The sequence below is a fragment of the Alligator sinensis genome, unplaced genomic scaffold (genome assembly GCF_000455745.1).
Source record: "Alligator sinensis unplaced genomic scaffold, ASM45574v1 scaffold1669_1, whole genome shotgun sequence".
NCBI lineage: Eukaryota > Metazoa > Chordata > Crocodylia > Alligatoridae > Alligator > Alligator sinensis.
The window spans coordinates 2060-21248 of NW_005843624.1; the positions used below are offsets into that span (position 1 = coordinate 2060).

Below are 19189 nucleotides of genomic sequence, written 5' to 3' on the forward strand. Positions count from 1 at the left end.
CAGTTTTTTTTAGTGACCGAACAGCCAAGGGTGTAATATGACTTGAATGGAAGCAGCACTGATTCATTTAACACATCTCCTAATGGACTGAGATCCTCTCTTGCTGCCCAATATCCTTGGAATGTATTCTGCAAATTTTGCCTCATATAAGCAGTCTTTTTTTAAGCATTTGTTGTATAAAGTGTTCAGGATGGATTTATGTTAAGACAGTGGCAGAACAGAGAAAAGTCTTGTTGTGGCAGTGGCCTTGTCTGCCTCCTATGAGAGAACAACAAGAAAAAATGGATTCCCTAAGCATTCACTCCAGATTTCAGTTTGCAAGTACCATAACACCCAATCCTACCAGTACTGCTGCATGTATATAGTTTTACTGAGAGCTGTGATCAGAGGCAGATGAATTACGCTAGATTTCCTGAACAGAACAGTGCCTATTCCATGAGTGATACCACCAATATCAGCGGGGTGAATTATTCATAGAGTGAGATGACATTCAATATAAAAGGTATCAGAATCTGGTTCTTATAGATTGAGGTTGGAGGTAAGATCAGAAAGCTCATTCGAGCAGATGTGCAGCACAGCACAGGACCTGCACCGTATTATGAAAAAGAGAACATGAAGATTGTGTGCGTTACAACAGGAAAAAAATGGTGGTCGCATGTAACTGATGGTGTGTGTGTGTAGGTGTGTTGGTGTCTCTGGACGTGCGTGGTGACCTGTGCACATGACTGTGTGGTATCATGTTTCATAAGGGAACAGTCTCATTGCTATTATTAAAAGCGGCATTCTTGGGCATTTTTGTGGCCTTAATATGTTTACATGGCAAGGAATTCAGGGAGCAAAAGTACAAATATTAACAAGGAAAAAAAGTCTGAGTAGGCAATGCAGAGTTTACCCCATGGATTTCAATGAATGGTTCAGATGTCTGAGGAGGTTCTAAGGATGGTTGCTGTAGCTCTTATTTACACTATACAATCCAGAAGCTTTTCATTTTGGTCATTCACAAACCAATGTGCTATTCTGTCCAAGTACAAGCAGCAGAGCCTGCCCCCAGTAAAAGAAGGGAGGGTTGTATTTTCAGACGCAGAACTACCTGAATATGAGCACTCAGGTGGCTAGACAAATTTGAAACTGCACTTAAAATTCATTAGACACTGGTTCAATTTAATTTTCAGTGGATATTAGCCACTTCACCTGCCTAGGTGATTTTTGAGAGGGAAAATAAAACGTGTTTGGTGCCCATCTGTATCCACAGGTATGTAAATGCCTTAATAAAAATGGCTGTGGGTGAGGTCTGAGGCGTATACTCAGAAATCAGACCAAAGAAACCTGTTTATTGAACAGCTGATGCTCTCTAACGTGGATATTAGCTGGTCTTTTTTTTAAGGTCAATGTGGTGAGTATCCTAACTACAGAAACTGGAAGTTATTTACTTATGGAAGTTGTTAGGCCCCCTTATATGCTGTCCAAGTGGAGTACAGTTTTCCACAATTCAATTCTTCTGATTGCAAGTGGATTCCCAATGTTTAAATGACCCTCTTTGGGATTTTCAGCAGTACATACAGGGAAGCCAGACACCAAATTAAATGTCTAAGTTTTTATATTTCCATTTAGCTTTGGGGTGTCTGGATCTGGTCTTTCACTGCAGGCTCATCTCTAATATGCCCACAGAAACTACTCCAAAGACTAGGCAGTGTTAGGTATTGGCATCTGACTCCATTGACTTCTTCCACCCTTTTCAGATTAGCATCCAGGAATCCATGGAGAAAACAAACCATACTTCAGTGACAGAATTCATCTTCCTGGGATTTGGCAGCCCCCAGAAAATCAAGATCCTTCTCTTCATGCTTTTCTTGTCCATCTACATGCTGTCACTCATGGGGAATTTCCTCATTATTGGCATTGTCCTGACGGATCCCCTCCTTCAGACCCCCATGTATATCCTCCTGGGGAACCTCTCTTTCCTGCAGATTTGGTACACATCAGTCACTGTGCCCAAGCTGCTGGCCAACTTTTTGTCCAGAAGTATCACCATCACTGTAAGCGGCTGTGTGACTCAGTATTACTACTTCTTCTCCCTAGGAGCAACTGAATGCTTCCTCCTTGCTGTCATGGCTTATGACTGCTACTTGGCCATCTGCAACCCACTGCATTACACCACCCTCATGACCCCCAAGTTGTGCCTCCATCTTTCTGCCAGCTCTTGGGTTTGTGGCTTCCTTTCCCCACTTCTTCCCACAATCCTAATCTCCCAGCTATCATTTTGTGGCCCTCAGAAAATCAACCATTTCTTTTGTGACTCGGACCCAATCTTCAAGTTGTCCTGCTCTGACATGTATGTGTAGGAAGCTGTCGGGTATACTTGCAGCTCTGTGGTCATCTTGAGTTCTTTCCTGCTTACTATGTTGTCCTATGTTAACATTGTGGCCACTATTATAAAGCTGTCATCTGCAAAAGCTTGGAAAAAAAACTTTCTCCACGTGTGCCTCTCATCTCGCAGTGGTAACCATCTATTATGGGACAATTATATTCACTGTATGTGTAGGAAGCTGTCGGGTATACTTGCAGCTCTGTGGTCATCTTGAGTTCTTTCCTGCTTACTATGTTGTCCTATGTTAACATTGTGGCCACTATTATAAAGCTGTCATCTGCAAAAGCTTGGAAAAAAAACTTTCTCCACGTGTGCCTCTCATCTCGCAGTGGTAACCATCTATTATGGGACAATTATATTCACTTATGTCAGACCCCCGGCCAAATACAAATCTAACTTGGGCAAAGTGGTGTCTGTCTTCTATTGTGTCATTACCCCACTACTATACCCTTTGATTTATGCTCTAAGGAATAACCATGTGAAAACAGCAATAGGGAAAACTTTGTTGAGGAGGAGATCAGCCGTATGAAAAAACAACTGCGATACTGATGGTGTTGTAAAATAGAAAGGAAAATTTGGGTGGGATTTTCAAAAATTACTGAATGCCAAAGTTATCTGATATGTGTTTAGGCACTTACGATGTAGGTAGGGGCTTACTCGGCTTCATAAAAGCTCCTTGTGAAAATAAATCCAATTGATATCAGTGTGAAGTAAATATTTAAATGTTGATTTTTTTTTTTTTGCAGTAGCAATCTAATAGAAATTTGTCCACTATTACCACAAGTTTAACTGATTTTTATTGTTGGACCTGTGATCCTTAAGCCACTTTCAAGCTTTTGAAAATATTATCCTTGTATGCTTCAGTTGGGTAGAGATGACTACTGGGATATAGAATATTTATTATGAGAAATGGGCATATAATCTCCTTCAGCTGCTTTGAAAATCCTAAGCAGAACATCACCACTGCTCAGTGACTATTTATTACCCTTTCTGTCTCATAATTGCTTCAACATCCTGTTGCTCTTGTTCGTGTTGAGTGCATCTGCACAAGACGCTACGTAACCGTAGTGATGGAGGGCATGATTTGTGATGCTGCTTAGATGAGCCACTGTGCAGTACCTTGTTGCTACTGCGCAGGAGGGTCGAAAGTGACCCGTGCACTGCTGAGACTGTGCCGTCGGGTGCATGTGTAGATGCATCCACTGAGAACAAGAGGTGAGTCATGTACTTTGGTCCAATAAAAAAGATTTCCTGCTATATTCAGGGAACTCATCATCTGGAAGTGAGTGAGGAACAAGAGGACCTGGGGTATTAGCTAATCGTATAATGACTTTGAGCCATCAGTATGATGTCACCATGAAAAAGACAAATGCAAAAATGCAATCCTAGGATATATTAGGTGAGATATTCCCAAAGAGATAGAGAGAGATACTGATGTCAAGGGCCTGGTAAGGCCTCATCTTGAATACCATATGCAGCTTCAGTCACCCGTGTTTAAAAATGGGAATGTGGTTTCTGATTATAGGCATGTCAGGAAGCGGCAGCTATAGCTATTGGATATTAAGCACAACATAGGCACAAGTACAAGTGGGTACAAACTGGACCTGAAATAAATTGAATCAAGAAATTAGGAGGTTCCTAACCAACAGAGCACTGAAATTCCAAGAGAGCCCCTCAATAAGGAGGATGAGTATTGAAAAAAATAGGTCTTGTTTCAGGATGGAGTTTGATCTGTTTATGCAAGCAGTTGTATGACATGTCTAGTCCTGTGCTGTCCTGTGCAGGGGGTTCAGACTTGATAAACTGTTCAGGTCCCTTCCAACCCAAGAAACTACGAAACTATGAAAACTAGACAGCTGGGGCCAAATTTGATTTCATCTTTAAGTGTCTGAGTGTCACTTTGGCACTTAGACAGAAATAGGAGCTAAAATCTGTTTATGTAGCATACACTAGAAAGAAAAGCTGGGGCCCTCCCAACTTTTACCTCAAAAGACTAGTGGTTAGGGCACTTGCCAAGGGGGTAGGAGACCCAAATTCTAGGGGGCCCTTATCTAGAGGGAATTTAAAATTGTATCTCCATCTTTTGAGCCTAAATGGTCAAACAATCTGGCCATGGGCTAGACATTACCCATGCCTCTTGAAGCTGTCCCACTGGGTGGCCAAGACAGAAAGATGTCCTAGGGTCAGGAGAAGTGTAAACTAAAGGGAGCGTGACTCAGTGAGAGGGACACTGCTTAGAAAGGAAGATTGTTGTGAGTTTAGCTCTTCCCCATCACCCCACCCCAAGCAGATGAAGATTTCCCACTACTGCCTATCCATTTGATCCAATTAATTTTAAATGCCAGGTGTTAAAAGCTAACAAGGAGAGGGCTTGGGGTCAGAACCGAGGACTCCCTCTTCTTTCAGAGAAGTGTTCCCATCACTGAATGACACTTCCTCAGACTTGCTTTTTTCCTGGCCCAGCACATTTTTATTCCATTCATTTACCAGTGGGCCAAGTATAAAAGGAGAGCTGAGATTTCTTTTATGTAATGGCTAACCCATGGCCTGGTAGGTCAAGTGCTTAACTGGGAAGGGATAGATGCATATCTATAATCTTCTGGGTAAGGGGAGTCTAACATCCTGGTTTCGCTTCGAGGATTTTTTGCCCGGAGTATTATGCTGTTGAAATAAGATGTGGTAGGGTCCTCTTCCTCCATTCCCCACCCCTCCTGGTTATAAACAGATCTAGTTTGGAAATAGAATCTAAAATAGGCATTTTTGCAAAAAAATGCCAATGGCATTTGTGCAGACAAATGTCAAATAGAATTTGTCTTCTAATACAAATCGGCACAGCTCTATCGAAATCAGTATAACTTGCACCACATAAGAAGCTGACACAATTTTTAAAAACCCTGGCCAGGCTGTTCAATACTGTGCTTTTATTTTCTTTGGTGTATCCAGCAGCCTGGCTGCCCCTCCATACTCCACCACAGCTCAGGGTGCAGAATGGTCAATCATGCCTATGCTGGGTGCCCTGATCCCCAAGATACAGAGACATGTTTCCACTACTTTGCTGTCTCTGTAACCCTATGTACCTTCTTCTCTTGACTGTCCAGTAGCCCAGCTTCAACTAGGTGGGTGGACAGGGTCCCCATAACAGCATAATTATAGCCTAATCACTATATTACTTTTCTGAAAGCTGTGACTTTGAACTCCCTTAGGGTAAGGAGAGCCTATAACTGTTATCCTATATCCTGGGCAAGTGCTCTAACAAGCAAGATGTTATATAGTACAGGGTTTGGCAAAAGATGGCCCATGGGCCCGATCTGGCTTGTAAAGATATTGGATTCAGCCCGTGGCAGCTCCAGGAATCAGCTCCGCGCTCCAGCCAGGTAGCAGAGGTTGTCTTCCAAGGGTCTTAGTGCTGCTGTGTTAAGTGTTTTGTTTTGCTTTGCTGCAGCAGAGGCAGCATCCACAGGGTCCTAGAACCCTCTATTTCTATTTATTACCTTCTCAGCATTTGCTGATTGCTTGAGAAGAGGGGTGTAAGGGAGTGGTCTGCAGAAGGGGCTGGGTTGCAAAAGAGATCCGTGGTGGCAAAAGGATGCCGACCCTCTATGTAGAATACGCATGCCACCATCACCACCTCTTGCTGCTGTATTTTAAAGGGTACGCCCTTTGTCTGGACTCCTAGTTCTGGTTTTAACATCCACATGTAGAAAGAGGGTTCAGGTTCACAGGGAACAAACTAAGTCATGTAGCAAGATGCCCAAGTCTGAGAAAAGGGAGGAGTTGAGATGCACTCATCTCTTTAGCACTGCATATTGGCTGGCTTAGGCATCCTTCCTCAGTTGGTCCCCCAGTCACTTTACAGTGGATTAACTGTCCTGTAATCTGTATAAGGCAATTAGAGATTTATAGCCAACAAAACTACCGAGTCGAATCAGAATGCATCGGAGCATGTGTAAATGGTTCTACGTAGTCAGTGATGAGCAGGGATCCTGGTTTTCTCTGATTTAAAAAACTGCAAATTCTCTGATTTAAAAACCCAAAATCCATGATAAAAAGTAAAGGCCCCCCACAGCCCCTCCTAGTGCTGCTGGTGCCTTGCACTCCCCCACCCCCAGTCTCAACAGCCCTCCTGATGCCCCTCACAACAGTCCCCCAGACCCACAGCCATGCAGACACAGACACACACACCCACCCAGCAGGTAATTGTGTGTGGGGGAAAGGGAAGGTGCTGACGGGTGGATCAAGAAGAGGGGGAGTGTGCCCCTGTGCCCGCTCCCAGGAGCAGGGCTGGGGGGTGAGGGCAGGGGTGCCACTCTGTGGGCCACACACATGCCAGCCAGTCAGCCTGACAGGAGGTTTGCACACGGAGGCCGCCACCGCAACTCTGCCACAGTGCCCTGTGCTCCCATCCCATGGCCACCTGCATGGCTTGGTGGGCAAGTGGTGCAGGGCGTGGCAGCAGCAGTGGGGTGGCAACCACCGTGTGCAAGCCACACACGTGCCGCCTGGCCAGGGGGTGAAACAGAGGGCTTGCGTTCAGCTGCATGCCCCACAGCCAGCTGCACGGCTCTGCAGTGGCGTCTGCATGCCGGGTGGAGGGGGCTTTGTGGATAAACACTGCCACCACGGAGCTGTGCCCTTCGCCCCTAGAGGTAAGTGGAGCTTGGGGGCTGTGGGGCAGGGCTGGGGAAGACAGCTGGGGACTGTGCTAGCAGGGATGCTGCCAGCCCCAGGCAGCACATCGCAGCTGGAAGCAGGGCCGAGGGTGAGGGCAGGGCTGCCCCCCTCCGGTGGGCCTTGTGGGCAAGCGATGTGGGGTGGAGGGTGGTGGTGCCCATCATGTGCAGGCTGCATACACAGTGTCCGGGTGGCACGCAGCCATCCCCCCACCTCCCACACAGCTGATCCTGCTGTGGACTTCAGACTTGTTAAGAAAGCAGAGCTGGAAAGGATCCCACAAGGTGATCTATTCCAGTCCCCAGTGCGAGGCCTTCGCAGCCTGGAAACTCTCTCTCAGGTGTTCAACTCAGAGTAGGCAAGCTTTCCTGCGCGGAGTTGTGTCATTAATCAAGTGTGGGTCTCAGTAATGTCCCAGTAGTTTAATAGACTTCCTTATTTCACCCTGTGATGCTCAGTCATGCGGTTGGGTAGAATCGAGTGCAATTGATGGACTGTATTGGTTGAAGCCACCTCAAAGTACAGAACATTTCAGTGGGTGAAGCTATAGATTTTACCCACCTAGGAGGGTAGGTACTTGTTAATATCCAGCTGCAGTTAGCTTAATCCTGCCTAATAGGGGTTCACGTGTAGATACGCAGAATTTACTATGGAGCTTATTAGTCCACGCCGTAGGAAATGTTGCCTGTAGATATGCCCCACTAATTCTCATCCAGGTCCTTCAAAATAGTCTTTGAGGACCTACCCCATGATTTTTCCAGATACTCATGTCTAACATATGTAACTCATAACTAACATTAATCTCAAAAGGGCCAAAGATCACACCAAGAATTCATCCTCTCACTTCCGTTACAGACTTCTAGAGGGTTTTTTCCCAAATGAATGGGGATTTTTGTGTTTGGGTTTTTTTGTTTTGTTTTGTTTTGAGTTACGTGACTTCTACTTATCTTCTCCTTTGAGGCATGTTTGAGTGAAATCTTCAACAAATTCAAAAGGGATTAAAGCCTTCTGTATGGATGTTGAATCTATAAAATGGAAAGCATCTTCACAAATGTAAGTCAGTACTTAAATGATCATTGAGTTGTGAAGGGGAGTCATTTGTGTGGATCCAGAAAGAAGTAAAGATTTTTTTTTGATTCATTTGCTCTTTCCTTTCTTCATTTTCTTTTCTTTAGATCTTAATAAGACCTGCTGTGTCCTAAACAGTCGCATAGTTGGCTACAAATGTCCACCTCGGGATCCTTAAAATTCTGGTTTATTAGGTGGATTGAAACACTAATGAAGGTAAATCATAAACCTTGGGGCTGGTCCCCACACACACACATGCACACACACAGTAGCAAGCTACACGAGTCAGGTATACCTATCCTACAAGCGCTGGAGTCTGCCGTCGATGGCCAGTCAAGGCTTCTTTCAGCGTGGTGTTATCCTCCAGAAGGGGGTTGCCGGCTGGTCCTTCTGGCTGGACAGTTCTGGTCGAGTTGGAGATCAAGAGGGTGCCACTGAGGGGCACTTTTCACTGCTTTTTTTATCTGTCCTTGGCAGACTTGGGTGGTGACTCCCCAGTTTTCAGGTTTGCCCAATCCAGGGGTTGTTGACCCTCATGGGACTTCTCCCCCACTCAGTGGCTACTGGATGGCATCTATCAGCCCCAGGGGTCATCCGCATGTACGTGCAGGTTTGGGAGTCTGTTGATGAATTTTGAATAGGGCTGTGGGAGTGGTCAATTTGGAGATATTCAGCCCAAAAGTTGGTACCCGGCATTGATTAACTCAGGCCAGGGCTTCTAGCCCTTGATCAGTTGATGTTTAGAGATTTCCCGGTTTTTACATTGTCTTTTATTGAGTTCTTCTGTTGCTTGATCTGCGGTTTCCTTAGGTGTTAATTGCTGTATGCTGCTACAGTGTTATACATTCAATCACTGATTCACTCGCTCTTTCCGAGGCCAGCCTGATACAGGGAAGCAGGACTCCTGCCCTTGTTAACATTGTTACTAAATACATTTACAGTTGAAAGGTGAGGAGTATAAAATATAAGCTACAAATGCCATGGCACACAAATAGATAAAAATACCAAAATACACGGGGAGATACAAAATGCGCGCACACAAATTTTAAAACACAATTCCTTATCTTAAAGTGAAAGAAAGAGGAAGGAAGAAAAGGTAGCAGAGGAAAAACATATTCAAAGAGGGGAGAGCAAATGCAGGCAAGAGGAAAAGGGGGCTTTCTGCTACAGCATGGCGATGCTAACTATGATCTCTTATGCACAGCTATCTGGTGATCAATACCCGTTTGGAAACTCATTGGAGTCTTGAACCAGCTCCTGAGAGGGGTCAGGGCTGGGACCACCAGTCAGATAGTTGTTGATCACAGCCACCATGTCCTGTATCCAGTGTTGGGCCCCATAGTTTAAGATGGATGTGGAGAGATTGGAAGCAGTCCAACACAAAGTAACAAAAATAATGAGGGGGACTTGGACGATTGATAAGGAAAAGATGAAAGAGCTAAGCTTACTTAGTCTGGAAAAAGAAAGGGTGTATTTGGTAACATTGGTCTAATGCTGGAACTGTTATTACAGAGAGAATGGAGATGGCCTTTTCTCTGTGGTCAGGGCTAGGAGCAACAACTTCAAACAGCAGTGGTGGAAATTTAGGTTGGAGATGAGGACTAGCTTTCTGGCTGTGGAGGTGATTAAGATGGGAACAGACTACCAGGAGACGTTGCAGAATGCACAGAGCCTTGGAAGTTTTCTCAGGCAGGTTGGATAGAAACTTGTCTGGGGGTGATCCTGCTTTGATCAGGGGCTGGAGTAGATAACCCTGTAACATCCCTTCCAGCCATGCTTCCTGCCAGCCTGCACCTACTTTGAGAAGGAGATGGAGGAGGGTTTCTCCATAGCTTCCTTGACCTCCCCTTGGCTGTGATGGCTCCTTGCTTCCATCAGCTCTCTTTCTGTTGTGCTGGATGTGGATTTCTCTGAAACCACACGTTTTCTCTGTCTCATACAAAGCTGCTGAGGGGAGCAAGATCTGCTTGGCCCAAATCAGGACTGCTTGGTTCACACCAAGATGTTGACTCTGAAGTGATGCAGGAACCAGCTAGAAAGGCTCAGCTCTCATGAAGCCCTCCACCTCTTTCAGTTCCTTCTTTGGACACGTGTGCCCTTTCTGTTTCCCTTTATGTTTGGGCACTTCAACTTACAAAAGAATGGCCCCATTTTTGTTGGACTGGGCCATCAAGGGGGGACTTCACGGTGCAAGGCAGTGGGCTAGTCTTAAATATGTGATCACATGAAGGGCATGTGAGATAGGTGGAGGGGGTGCCAATGTCTTATTAAAAGGCTAGGGATTTGTTTGTTGTTGTTGCTGAATGCTTTTTTTGTTCCCTTTGGAGCAATACCCTTCCTCACTTTTACTGTCTGCTTAGAATTTTTTTAACTTTTGTTAAAAAAAATATTAAGTCTGTCTATTGATGGGCTACCTCATTATTTTTCTTCTCAGTTGGCTACTCTTGTTTACGTTTTAATTCTCACTGTTGTAGAAGCAGAGCCTTCATGAATGGAAGCCAATAACAAAACCGGGGCATCTGACTTCATCCTGGAGGACTCTTTGATTATCCCCACCTCCGTGGTCTGTTCTTTGTAGTCATCCTATGCACCTTCGTGGCTGCTGTCCAAGCCAACTCCCTGATCATCCTGGCAATTGTCCTCCACCCGCCTCTGCACAAACCCATGTACTTCTTTGTTGCTAACCTGGCTCTAATCGACCTTGTCTGCACCTTCTCTGTTCTGCCCCAAATGATGCAGAACCTGATACTGGGAAAGAAAACCATTTCCTTTACTGGCTGCCTGATTCAGTTCACCTTCTCAGGAGGAAAAGTGCTTATTCTCCTTAGTGCCATGGCCTTTGACAGGTACATGGCCATCTGTCATCCTTTACACTATGTAACCATCATGACCAAGAGAATCTGTGTTACATTAGCAGCCTGTATCTGGGCGCTGGATGCTATAATTTCCCTCTCGCACACACTACTCATGCTGCTTCTAGATTTCTGTGCACCCGGTTTACACAGCACTACTTCTGTGGGATCCTGCTGTTCTGGCAATATTCTGCAGCAAAACTTACCTCAACAAAATCATGACATTAATGGCTAACCTTTTCCTAGGCATGATGAATGTCTTGCTGGTCAGCAAGTCCTATGGTTTTATCATCAGGAGCATCCTGAAAATTCAGGGCTCCGAAGGGAAGCGAAAAGCCTTCTCCACATGTTCCTCACATCTTGCTGTAGTTGGCCTCTTCTACCCCAGTATCAGCTGCAGCTATATCTGGCCATCCTCCAGCCACTTCTGGAAGGACAAGTTGGTTGCTGTGCTCTATACATTTGTGACTCCCCTGCTGAATCCTCTGATCTACAGCCTACGCAACAAGGAGGTCAAAGCGGCCTTCAGAAAAATCCACCCATTCTAGAAGAGAAATGCATCTTGGCAATAGTGAACTTGATTCCCTGTAACCTCTTGACTTCTATTCTCAGTCCACATTTTAAAACCCACCGCTTCAATTTAGGGCCCCCATTTCATCTTCACATGCCCTAAATGCATCAGTTTATATCAGTTGTATGTTGTGCCTCCTATAACATTTAATTCTTCATGATATCCTAACATGGATCCTATAGGACACACTGGGTGTATCTACATGTTCATTAATGCACTGTAATTACAGCCCATCAAGTTTAGTACCTATAGCAGGTAATTACTTAATTTGCCGTAACTGGTGCTACTGCCCATTAGGACACATTAAATGCTTTTTGAGTGACGCTTAATGCCCATTGACCTAAAGCTATTGTGCATTAGCCCAGATGAACACTTTTTGTGTGATGCGTAATGCCCTTTGGACTAATCTACTGCACATTGGCAAGGTTTTTGCCAGCCCCGCTAATGCACACTAGAATTAGGCCTGGGGCCATCTAGCATCTTGTGTAGATGTGCTCACTGTGTAGCATTATTCTTCCAATATAGGATTATTCCCTCAGTGTGTATGAAGGAAAACAAACAGACCAATAAATCTTGAATCTCTCTTTGTTCTTTAGTTTTTTGTGAAAGATTAAAATTCAAACTATATCTCAACATATTTTAGTTCCTGTTTGAATTTTACTTATCCATGCATCTTGTTTAGGTTCCTGAGTTTTATAAACAAGTGTTTATCATAATTAATTTTTGTTCTCATTTAGGACTGCTGTACAAATGCAAGGCCATGGGCAAAATGTTAATAAAATCACTTTTTTTGGTTGTATGGTGTTACGATTTGAAATCTACTGTGGTCAGAGGTATCATATCAACTTACTGTTGATGGCTCTCCTTTTAAATATATTTTAACATGGTTTTAATATATCTAGATCTACTGTGGTAAGGTGCAAATCTACCTTGCCTTCCCCTTTTAAATCTATCATTAAATACCAATGTGAGGAAGGAGTCAGTAAGGCTAACCGCACCTTGTTGTGCATCTACAGATGCATCAAGAGCAGGTCCAGGGAGGTGATCTTTCCCCTATGTGGCGATTGTCAGGCCACTGTTGGAGTACTGTGTCCAGGTCTGGGCACTGCACTTCAAGAGGGATGTGGTTAACCTTCAGAGGATCCAGAGGAGGGCCACTCACATGGTCAGGGGGCAGCAGGCCAGGCCCTACGAAGATAGACTAAAGGGCCTGAATCTATTCGGCTTCCACAGGAGAAGACAGAGGGGATCTGGTGGCAACAATCTGGTTCCTCCCATAGAAATTCCAATTGGACCAAGTTCCTAAAAACATAGCAGTCTAATCCTTGAGTTCATCTGGAGCCTATGCTGGACAGTTGCATGGACGCTCAGAGAAATCATTGTGCATGTGCTGAAGAGGATGTGGTCACACCCCCATCACTTCTCTTCAAGATCTGTCCATGAAGCCTACTCATTGAATCAAGGGGAATTTCTTTACCAGTGATGCATGCATACATATTTATGGACTCATGCCAGCCTAGGAAACATTCCCATGAGGCATACTCAGAAGGACTACCAATGGGTGTACCATCAATAAAGCCACTGACATTACAGTGATGTACTGCAGTTTAGGAACTAGCAAATGCTCTGTAAAAATAACATAAATCCCCATTTCATCTCATTTTTCCTAAGTGGACCAAACAAAATTAAGTCAGAAAGATTCTCTCAGGTTTGATCCATTGTACAATACGACCAACAAAACTATATGTTATCCTGTTACTCATGTGCCAAAACCCTGTTTAGGTGTTCCAGGCATGCACTGAAACTGGGGAGTAGTGAATATTGAAGTTTAACAGACTGGTAGTGTGGGCTCACCAGATCGGCTTGAGATACTTACCCTGGGCTAGAAACAGTGCCGGTGACCTCTGAGTGACCGCAAGGGTGGAGATGGGGACCCCTGCCCTGCGGAAAAGGGGAAGCCAATCTAAAGAAGGGGTTTTCAATCCCCTCATTTGCATGGAAGGGGGATGGCCGGGGTTGGGGGCCAGCCACCCTGAGCCCTGGCTGGCTGGTTTGCAAGAAGCAAGGGAGGGCCTGCCAGAGGGGAAAAAAGCAGCAGCCAAACTGGTGTGGGGGCTGCTGACAGTGACTGTGGGGAACTACACAGGAGGCATAAGAAGAGCTGGGGTGAGCTGACCCAGCCCAGGAAGCAGAGAGACCCCTCTGAAGAGCCTTGACCGCCCTGGGATAAGAAGGCAGGGGCAGTCGGCCGTGCCTCCAGCCCTGCAGCAGGGCTGAAGGTGTGGCCAGGGCTTGGGGCAGAGAGCTGGTTGCCCAAGGCCCCATCGCAGTGTGCTGGACATGCCGGGCATCCCAGGGGCTAGGGGTGGCAGTTGACCTCCCACTGCACTGCGGAGAAGCAGCAGCAGCCAGGAGCGCAGGCAGTATCCTTATCCGGAGCAGGGAGCTGGGCTGGTGAGTTGAGGAAACCCCTCACCTTTCCTGGGGAAGCGGGACAGCAGCAGACAAGGCACTGGGATCCTGAGGAGCAGCAGAGTGCCAGGAGAAGAGTCCCTGGGAGCTCAGGGCACAGGCCGGCGCTTGGAGCGGGATTGGCGAGCCGTGAGGCCTGTGGGATGCGCAGGGGTTTGGAGCAGCGACCCCTGGGAGCTGCCTGTGCTGCTGACCCTCTGCCACTGACTGCCCCAGAGGGGACTCAGTCCTGTCCCTTATTCTGCAGCTGATGGTCATCGGATGCCATCCCTGAGCTTTGTGCTTGGGTCATGCTGATTGCTGCAGGAGCCTACTCTGTTGCTTGCTTTTTTGGTTGCCACAGAGGGTCACCCTTCAGCCTGTTTGTGGGGTTGGGGTTTGATACAGTTTGATTGCTGCAGACCAGGAGAGCTGAACCTGTTGCAGTCTGTCGCTTATTGGGAAGCCTGTAGGAGCTGCTGGGAGTGAGTACCTTGCTTCCTTCTGATAGCACCTCAGCAGCAGCTGAAAGCTGCCAGTTCCCCTACCTGCGGGTCTTGAGTCAAGGGTTGACTAATATATTCGAGTTTGTCTTGTGAATGAAGTTCACTTGTAAGTAACCTTTCCTATTATTCTTGTTCTGTAAATAAAGTGTAAATCATTAAATCAGTTAAGTGTTAGACCTTGGGACCACGGGCTGCTCTGTGGGGAGCAGGGGCCGGCTGGGAAGTAAATTGTTGCTAGCCAGAAGCCCTGCCCCACTCTCACCACACCATCCCTGGTATTGGGCAGGGGTGGAAGCTATTGGGCCGCCACCCGGGTTACAAAAGTCAAAGGAGTGTTCTCCTGGTATCACCGGTCTTCCAAATACTCTTGCAGTCATGAGATTCAGAGGAAGCATGCTTTCCTGCCTATGGTTTTCAGTATTAAAATATTGAGACTCAATTTGTCAGCATTGTGCCTGACTTCATATTTTCTACCCAGTGATTATCAGTCCTGGGGTTGGGTAAATAGAGTGAAATTGATAAATTAAATTGTTTTATCATAGTATCAAAATACTTAGGGTCAGAAGAGATCATCAGGTCCGACCCCCTGCAGCCCGAGCCCCTGGGAGCCCATTGCAGAGCCTGGCAGCCCTAACCATCAAGTAATGTCTCCTGATGTCCAGCATGAATCTACTCTCAGCCAACTTATGGCCGTTATTCCTAGTAACCCTGGGTGGTGCCTGGGGGGACGGAGCCTCCCCCAATTCCCGCTGGTCCCCCTAGTGAGTTTGTAAACCACCACCAGATCCCCTCTCAGCCTTCTCGTGTGGAGGCTGAATAGGTTCAGGCCCTTTAGCCTCTTTTCGTAGGGCCTGCCCCGCTGCCCCTTTAACTTCAGTTCAGAGTCTAGCCCATTGCATTTACTGAACTGCACTATTTCCTCCCTCCAAGATGGCAGTCTGGCCAACTGACTTTCCAGGCCAATTAAGAAGTAAGGCTTCAGGAAATTGGAAGGTGATGCACCCATGGTATTAGCAGGGGCACTGCATGCTAGGTATCCTGGAGTGGAAAGGTGGATTGGATAACAGATCAGCTGCAATCTGTCCCAGTGATCAGAGACCATATTAGATGAAAGGTTCAATATAGGCCACTCTCATAACTACCACTCATCTAATAAGAGTCCAGCATTGCACCCTGAGAAGTCATCCTTTCTTCCTGAGTGATTAAGATGAAATCTGCCTGTGTTGATAGAAACCTGATCAGGTTTACAAAGAAAAGTAGGAGGAAATTATATTTCCTTTAGGTTATTTCATAAAAGGAGAGATACCTTCATAAAAAAAAAAACCTCCTAGAGGTATTTTGCCAGCTTAATGGAGAATATTTTTCCAACCAGTTTGAGTTAGGCACACTTTTCTTCCCTTTTGGGGCATTGTTTGAGAATGAAATCTTAGACCGGTTCACAAGGGACTGGAGAACTTTTTGTAGAAGGAGGTCCTTTGAAATGTGAATCATCTTAATCAATTTACAATTCACTTGGAGTCAGTACTTAAATTGTCTCCTTCACTGTAAAGAATTAATCTGTGTGGATCTACAGAGAAGTGAGTTTTTTCTTGATTCATTTCATCTCCTTTTCTTCCTTCCTGGGTTTTTTATAAGGTAAATGATACCCATTGTTTTCCTGAGATCAGACTCCTTTCTGTGTGTACATGATAATATATACAGACTAAGTATAAATGGGTGCTCTCTCTCTCGCGTGCGCAAGCACACACACATGCGCACACGCACTAAGTTCCACTCCTATATTTTTTCATTTATTTTTGTGGTTACTTACTCTGAAATGTACCTCACTGTCCTGTCTAGAAATACACTTTCTTCAGGTGAGTTAAGGACATTTGATCTGCAATCTGATCTGAGTTACACATGTGCCAATCTGGTCTGAATTCACAGCCATCACCCGGGTTCCTGTGGATTTCACTGCGGTCAGAATCCAAATTATAGGTGGTACAATATAGGTTTATAGGTGGTACAATACTATAATTGATAGTTATATAAGTATAACTATATAATAATTATATAGGTGGTACAATACCATAATGGTGGTGTCAGTGACAAATGAAGATTATAGGTGGTACAACACTATAATGGTGGTGTCAATGAAAAAAGAGTCAGGAAAGAGGATGAGTGCTGAAAGAGTCTGCATTTAATCTGTAAAGTGATGCAAAAGGTGCAAATGGTTAACCAGACTTGTTCTAGGAAGATCTCCTGAAGATTGAGAAATATTGGCCATGGGAGTCTTCCTACTTTCACCATTTTTATCCACACTCCCTTTGACTCTCCATGTTACACAATGGAGCCCATTTCAGATGGTGGGGGAGCATATTCAACACCAGCAATGTAGCAGCTTGTAAGAAGAGGGAATGCTGCAGACAATAACACGTGCACTAGAGAAGCGGGTATTGAAGTCATCCTGAAATTCTTGCTATATATGAAAATACAGGAGCCTGTACTTGTGGGACAGCCGAACAAAAAACAAAACAAAAACCAGATTAAATTCTGTGGCTTCTGTTCTCCTGCCATTTAAAAGACGCTCATGAATACCACTCTAACGAAGGGAGATTTTGACTGTGTCATTTCAGGGGAATGATTCCTGATTTAAAGGAAAGTAGAGACCTCTCTTTGTATGTCTTGTTTTCCCTTAAATATAGATATTATTACACTATGAATAGTTGCTCAGCTGGACCACATCAGAATTTTAAGCTAATATAGATGGTGGAGCATGTATTACTTCTAAGCCGTGGTTGTATGAACAGTGTTCCAGATTGTACGGTGTGTCTAGCTCGGGTGAGTTTCTGAATACTCCTATCACTAATCTAATATAACGTGGCTTCAGTTAAGACCCAACTGATTGTTATTACCCTTGTCACAACTGCAAAATCAGGGGAATGTGGTTTTGGGAAATGAAAAAAAAAGAAAAGGTTTGGCTTATTTATTTATTTTTTGTAAGATCACATGTTTTTATATTGCTCAATTTTGGTATAGACCATAGAACTTTTTAGAACGGCAGGCTGCCCACCACCTTCAGCTACCAGTCCCTTCCTCAGTGCCTTAGTCCTCCCTGGTGTATGGATCAACTTAAGACCCAGTGCTGGATGATGTGGCTTCTCAGCCAGGATCCGGGTTACAGACCATATCTCAGGTGTACCTGTCCAAGATATTGGGTTGGATAGCTAGATACTTGGAAATACTTTCAGCCATTATTATCTGTTTATCTATCAATCCACACCTCATTTCATTCATTCGTAGGTTTAGGCTTTCCCATAATTTTTCTTGTCAGTTGGCTGCAATAATGTACATCTTCATTTTCATTCTTTCAGAAGAAATGCCCAAGTAAATGGCAACCAAGAACCACACAAGGGTGCCTGAGTTCATCAGGGAGGGGCTCTTTGAACATCCCCACCTCCAAGGTCTGTTCTTTGGGATCATCCTGTGCCTCTTTATGGCTTCGATTATAGGCAACTCTTTGATCATCCTGGCAATTGTCCTCCACCTGCCTCTGCACAAACCCATGTACTTTTTCATTGCTAACTTGGCTTTAATTGACATTGTCTGCACCTCCTCCGTTCTGCCCAAAATGATGCAGAACCTGATACTGGGAAAGAAAACCATCTCCTTGAATGGCTGCATGGCTCAGCTCTTTACCTTCACCTCCTCAGCAGCAACAGAGCTTGTTCTCTTCACTGCAATGGCTTTTGACAGGTACCTGGCCATCTGTCATCCCTTACACTCCGCAAGCATCATGACCAAGAGAGTCTGCATCACATTAGCAGCCTGTATCAGGGCCCTTGGAACCATGAATTCCCTTGCGCACACTGTCACGGCGGGGTCCTCTAGGAGCGCCGTGATCTCCTCGAGGTCCCTCGCTCCGTGTCAAGGCCGGCCCAAGGCATCCTTTTATTCTCACCCGCCACGTCTTTGATGTTCAGTAGGTTCGGGAGGCTGCTATGAATCCCTGGGCACGGCTACTCGGGACCTCTGTCCCTGTGTGTTCCTGGACCCCCTGGTGGTCTCCCAGTGTAATGGGTGCTCCCCAGGCACCCTAGCCTTATGGGCTACGCGTGGCTCCTACCAGCCCCTAATACCACGCCCCAAGACTCGCTGATGGGAAAGACGTTGTCCTGTCCAAATACACGCCCGGTCTTGGGCCTTCTCTCCAATAGGGGAGTCCCCTCTGGGACTTCCTCTCTAGCCACTGGTCTTTTGGGCCCACCGCACTACTACCCTCTCTAATCCCGGGCTCACCACACTGCTACTCCCCGTCCTCTCAGGGTGACCGCAGCACCTTGCCCTTCTCCTGGGACGCTGTGCTGCTAACCCTTTCTGTCTGGGTCCACCGTAGCACCCTTCCCCTGTCCTGGGTTTTCCGTGGTGCTAGCCTGTTACCAGGGCTCCTCAGTATCGCCCCTCTCGGGCTCCTCAGTAATCACCCCCTCCCCGGGGCTAGGATTTATGCACCCCACAAGTGACGCCCTTGCTGGCATCTGCTGCGCCCATCCTGAGCTTCCTAGTATGGCGCTCCCCCTCTTCGGGGCTCGCCATGCCCACCTTGGGCTTCCCGACAGTCCTGTATGGCGCTCCCCCTCTTTGGGGCTTGCCGTACCCACCTTGGGCTTCCCAATAGTCCTGTATGGCGCTCCCCCTCTTTGGGGCTCGCCATGTCCACCTT

The 19189-nt window shown here is 45.9% G+C and overlaps 1 protein-coding gene and 2 pseudogenes across 1 annotated transcript in view; all 3 read left to right on the forward strand.

Annotated features, from left to right (window-relative positions):
• Positions 1–1757: 1757 nt before the first annotated feature.
• On the forward strand, positions 1758–2897 carry LOC112548848 (annotated as a pseudogene).
• Positions 2898–6947: 4050 nt separating this feature from the next.
• Positions 6948–11507, forward strand: LOC102368500 (annotated as a pseudogene).
• Positions 11508–14475: 2968 nt separating this feature from the next.
• The window catches only part of LOC106723347 (olfactory receptor 13G1-like), a 10262-nt gene continuing 5548 nt past the window's right edge, over positions 14476–19189 (forward strand). Inside the window, 2 exon segments of the mRNA XM_025195590.1 lie at positions 14476–14593; positions 17841–18296. Of these exon segments, the coding sequence (XP_025051375.1) occupies positions 17858–18296 (439 nt within the window). The 5' untranslated portion in view covers positions 14476–14593; positions 17841–17857.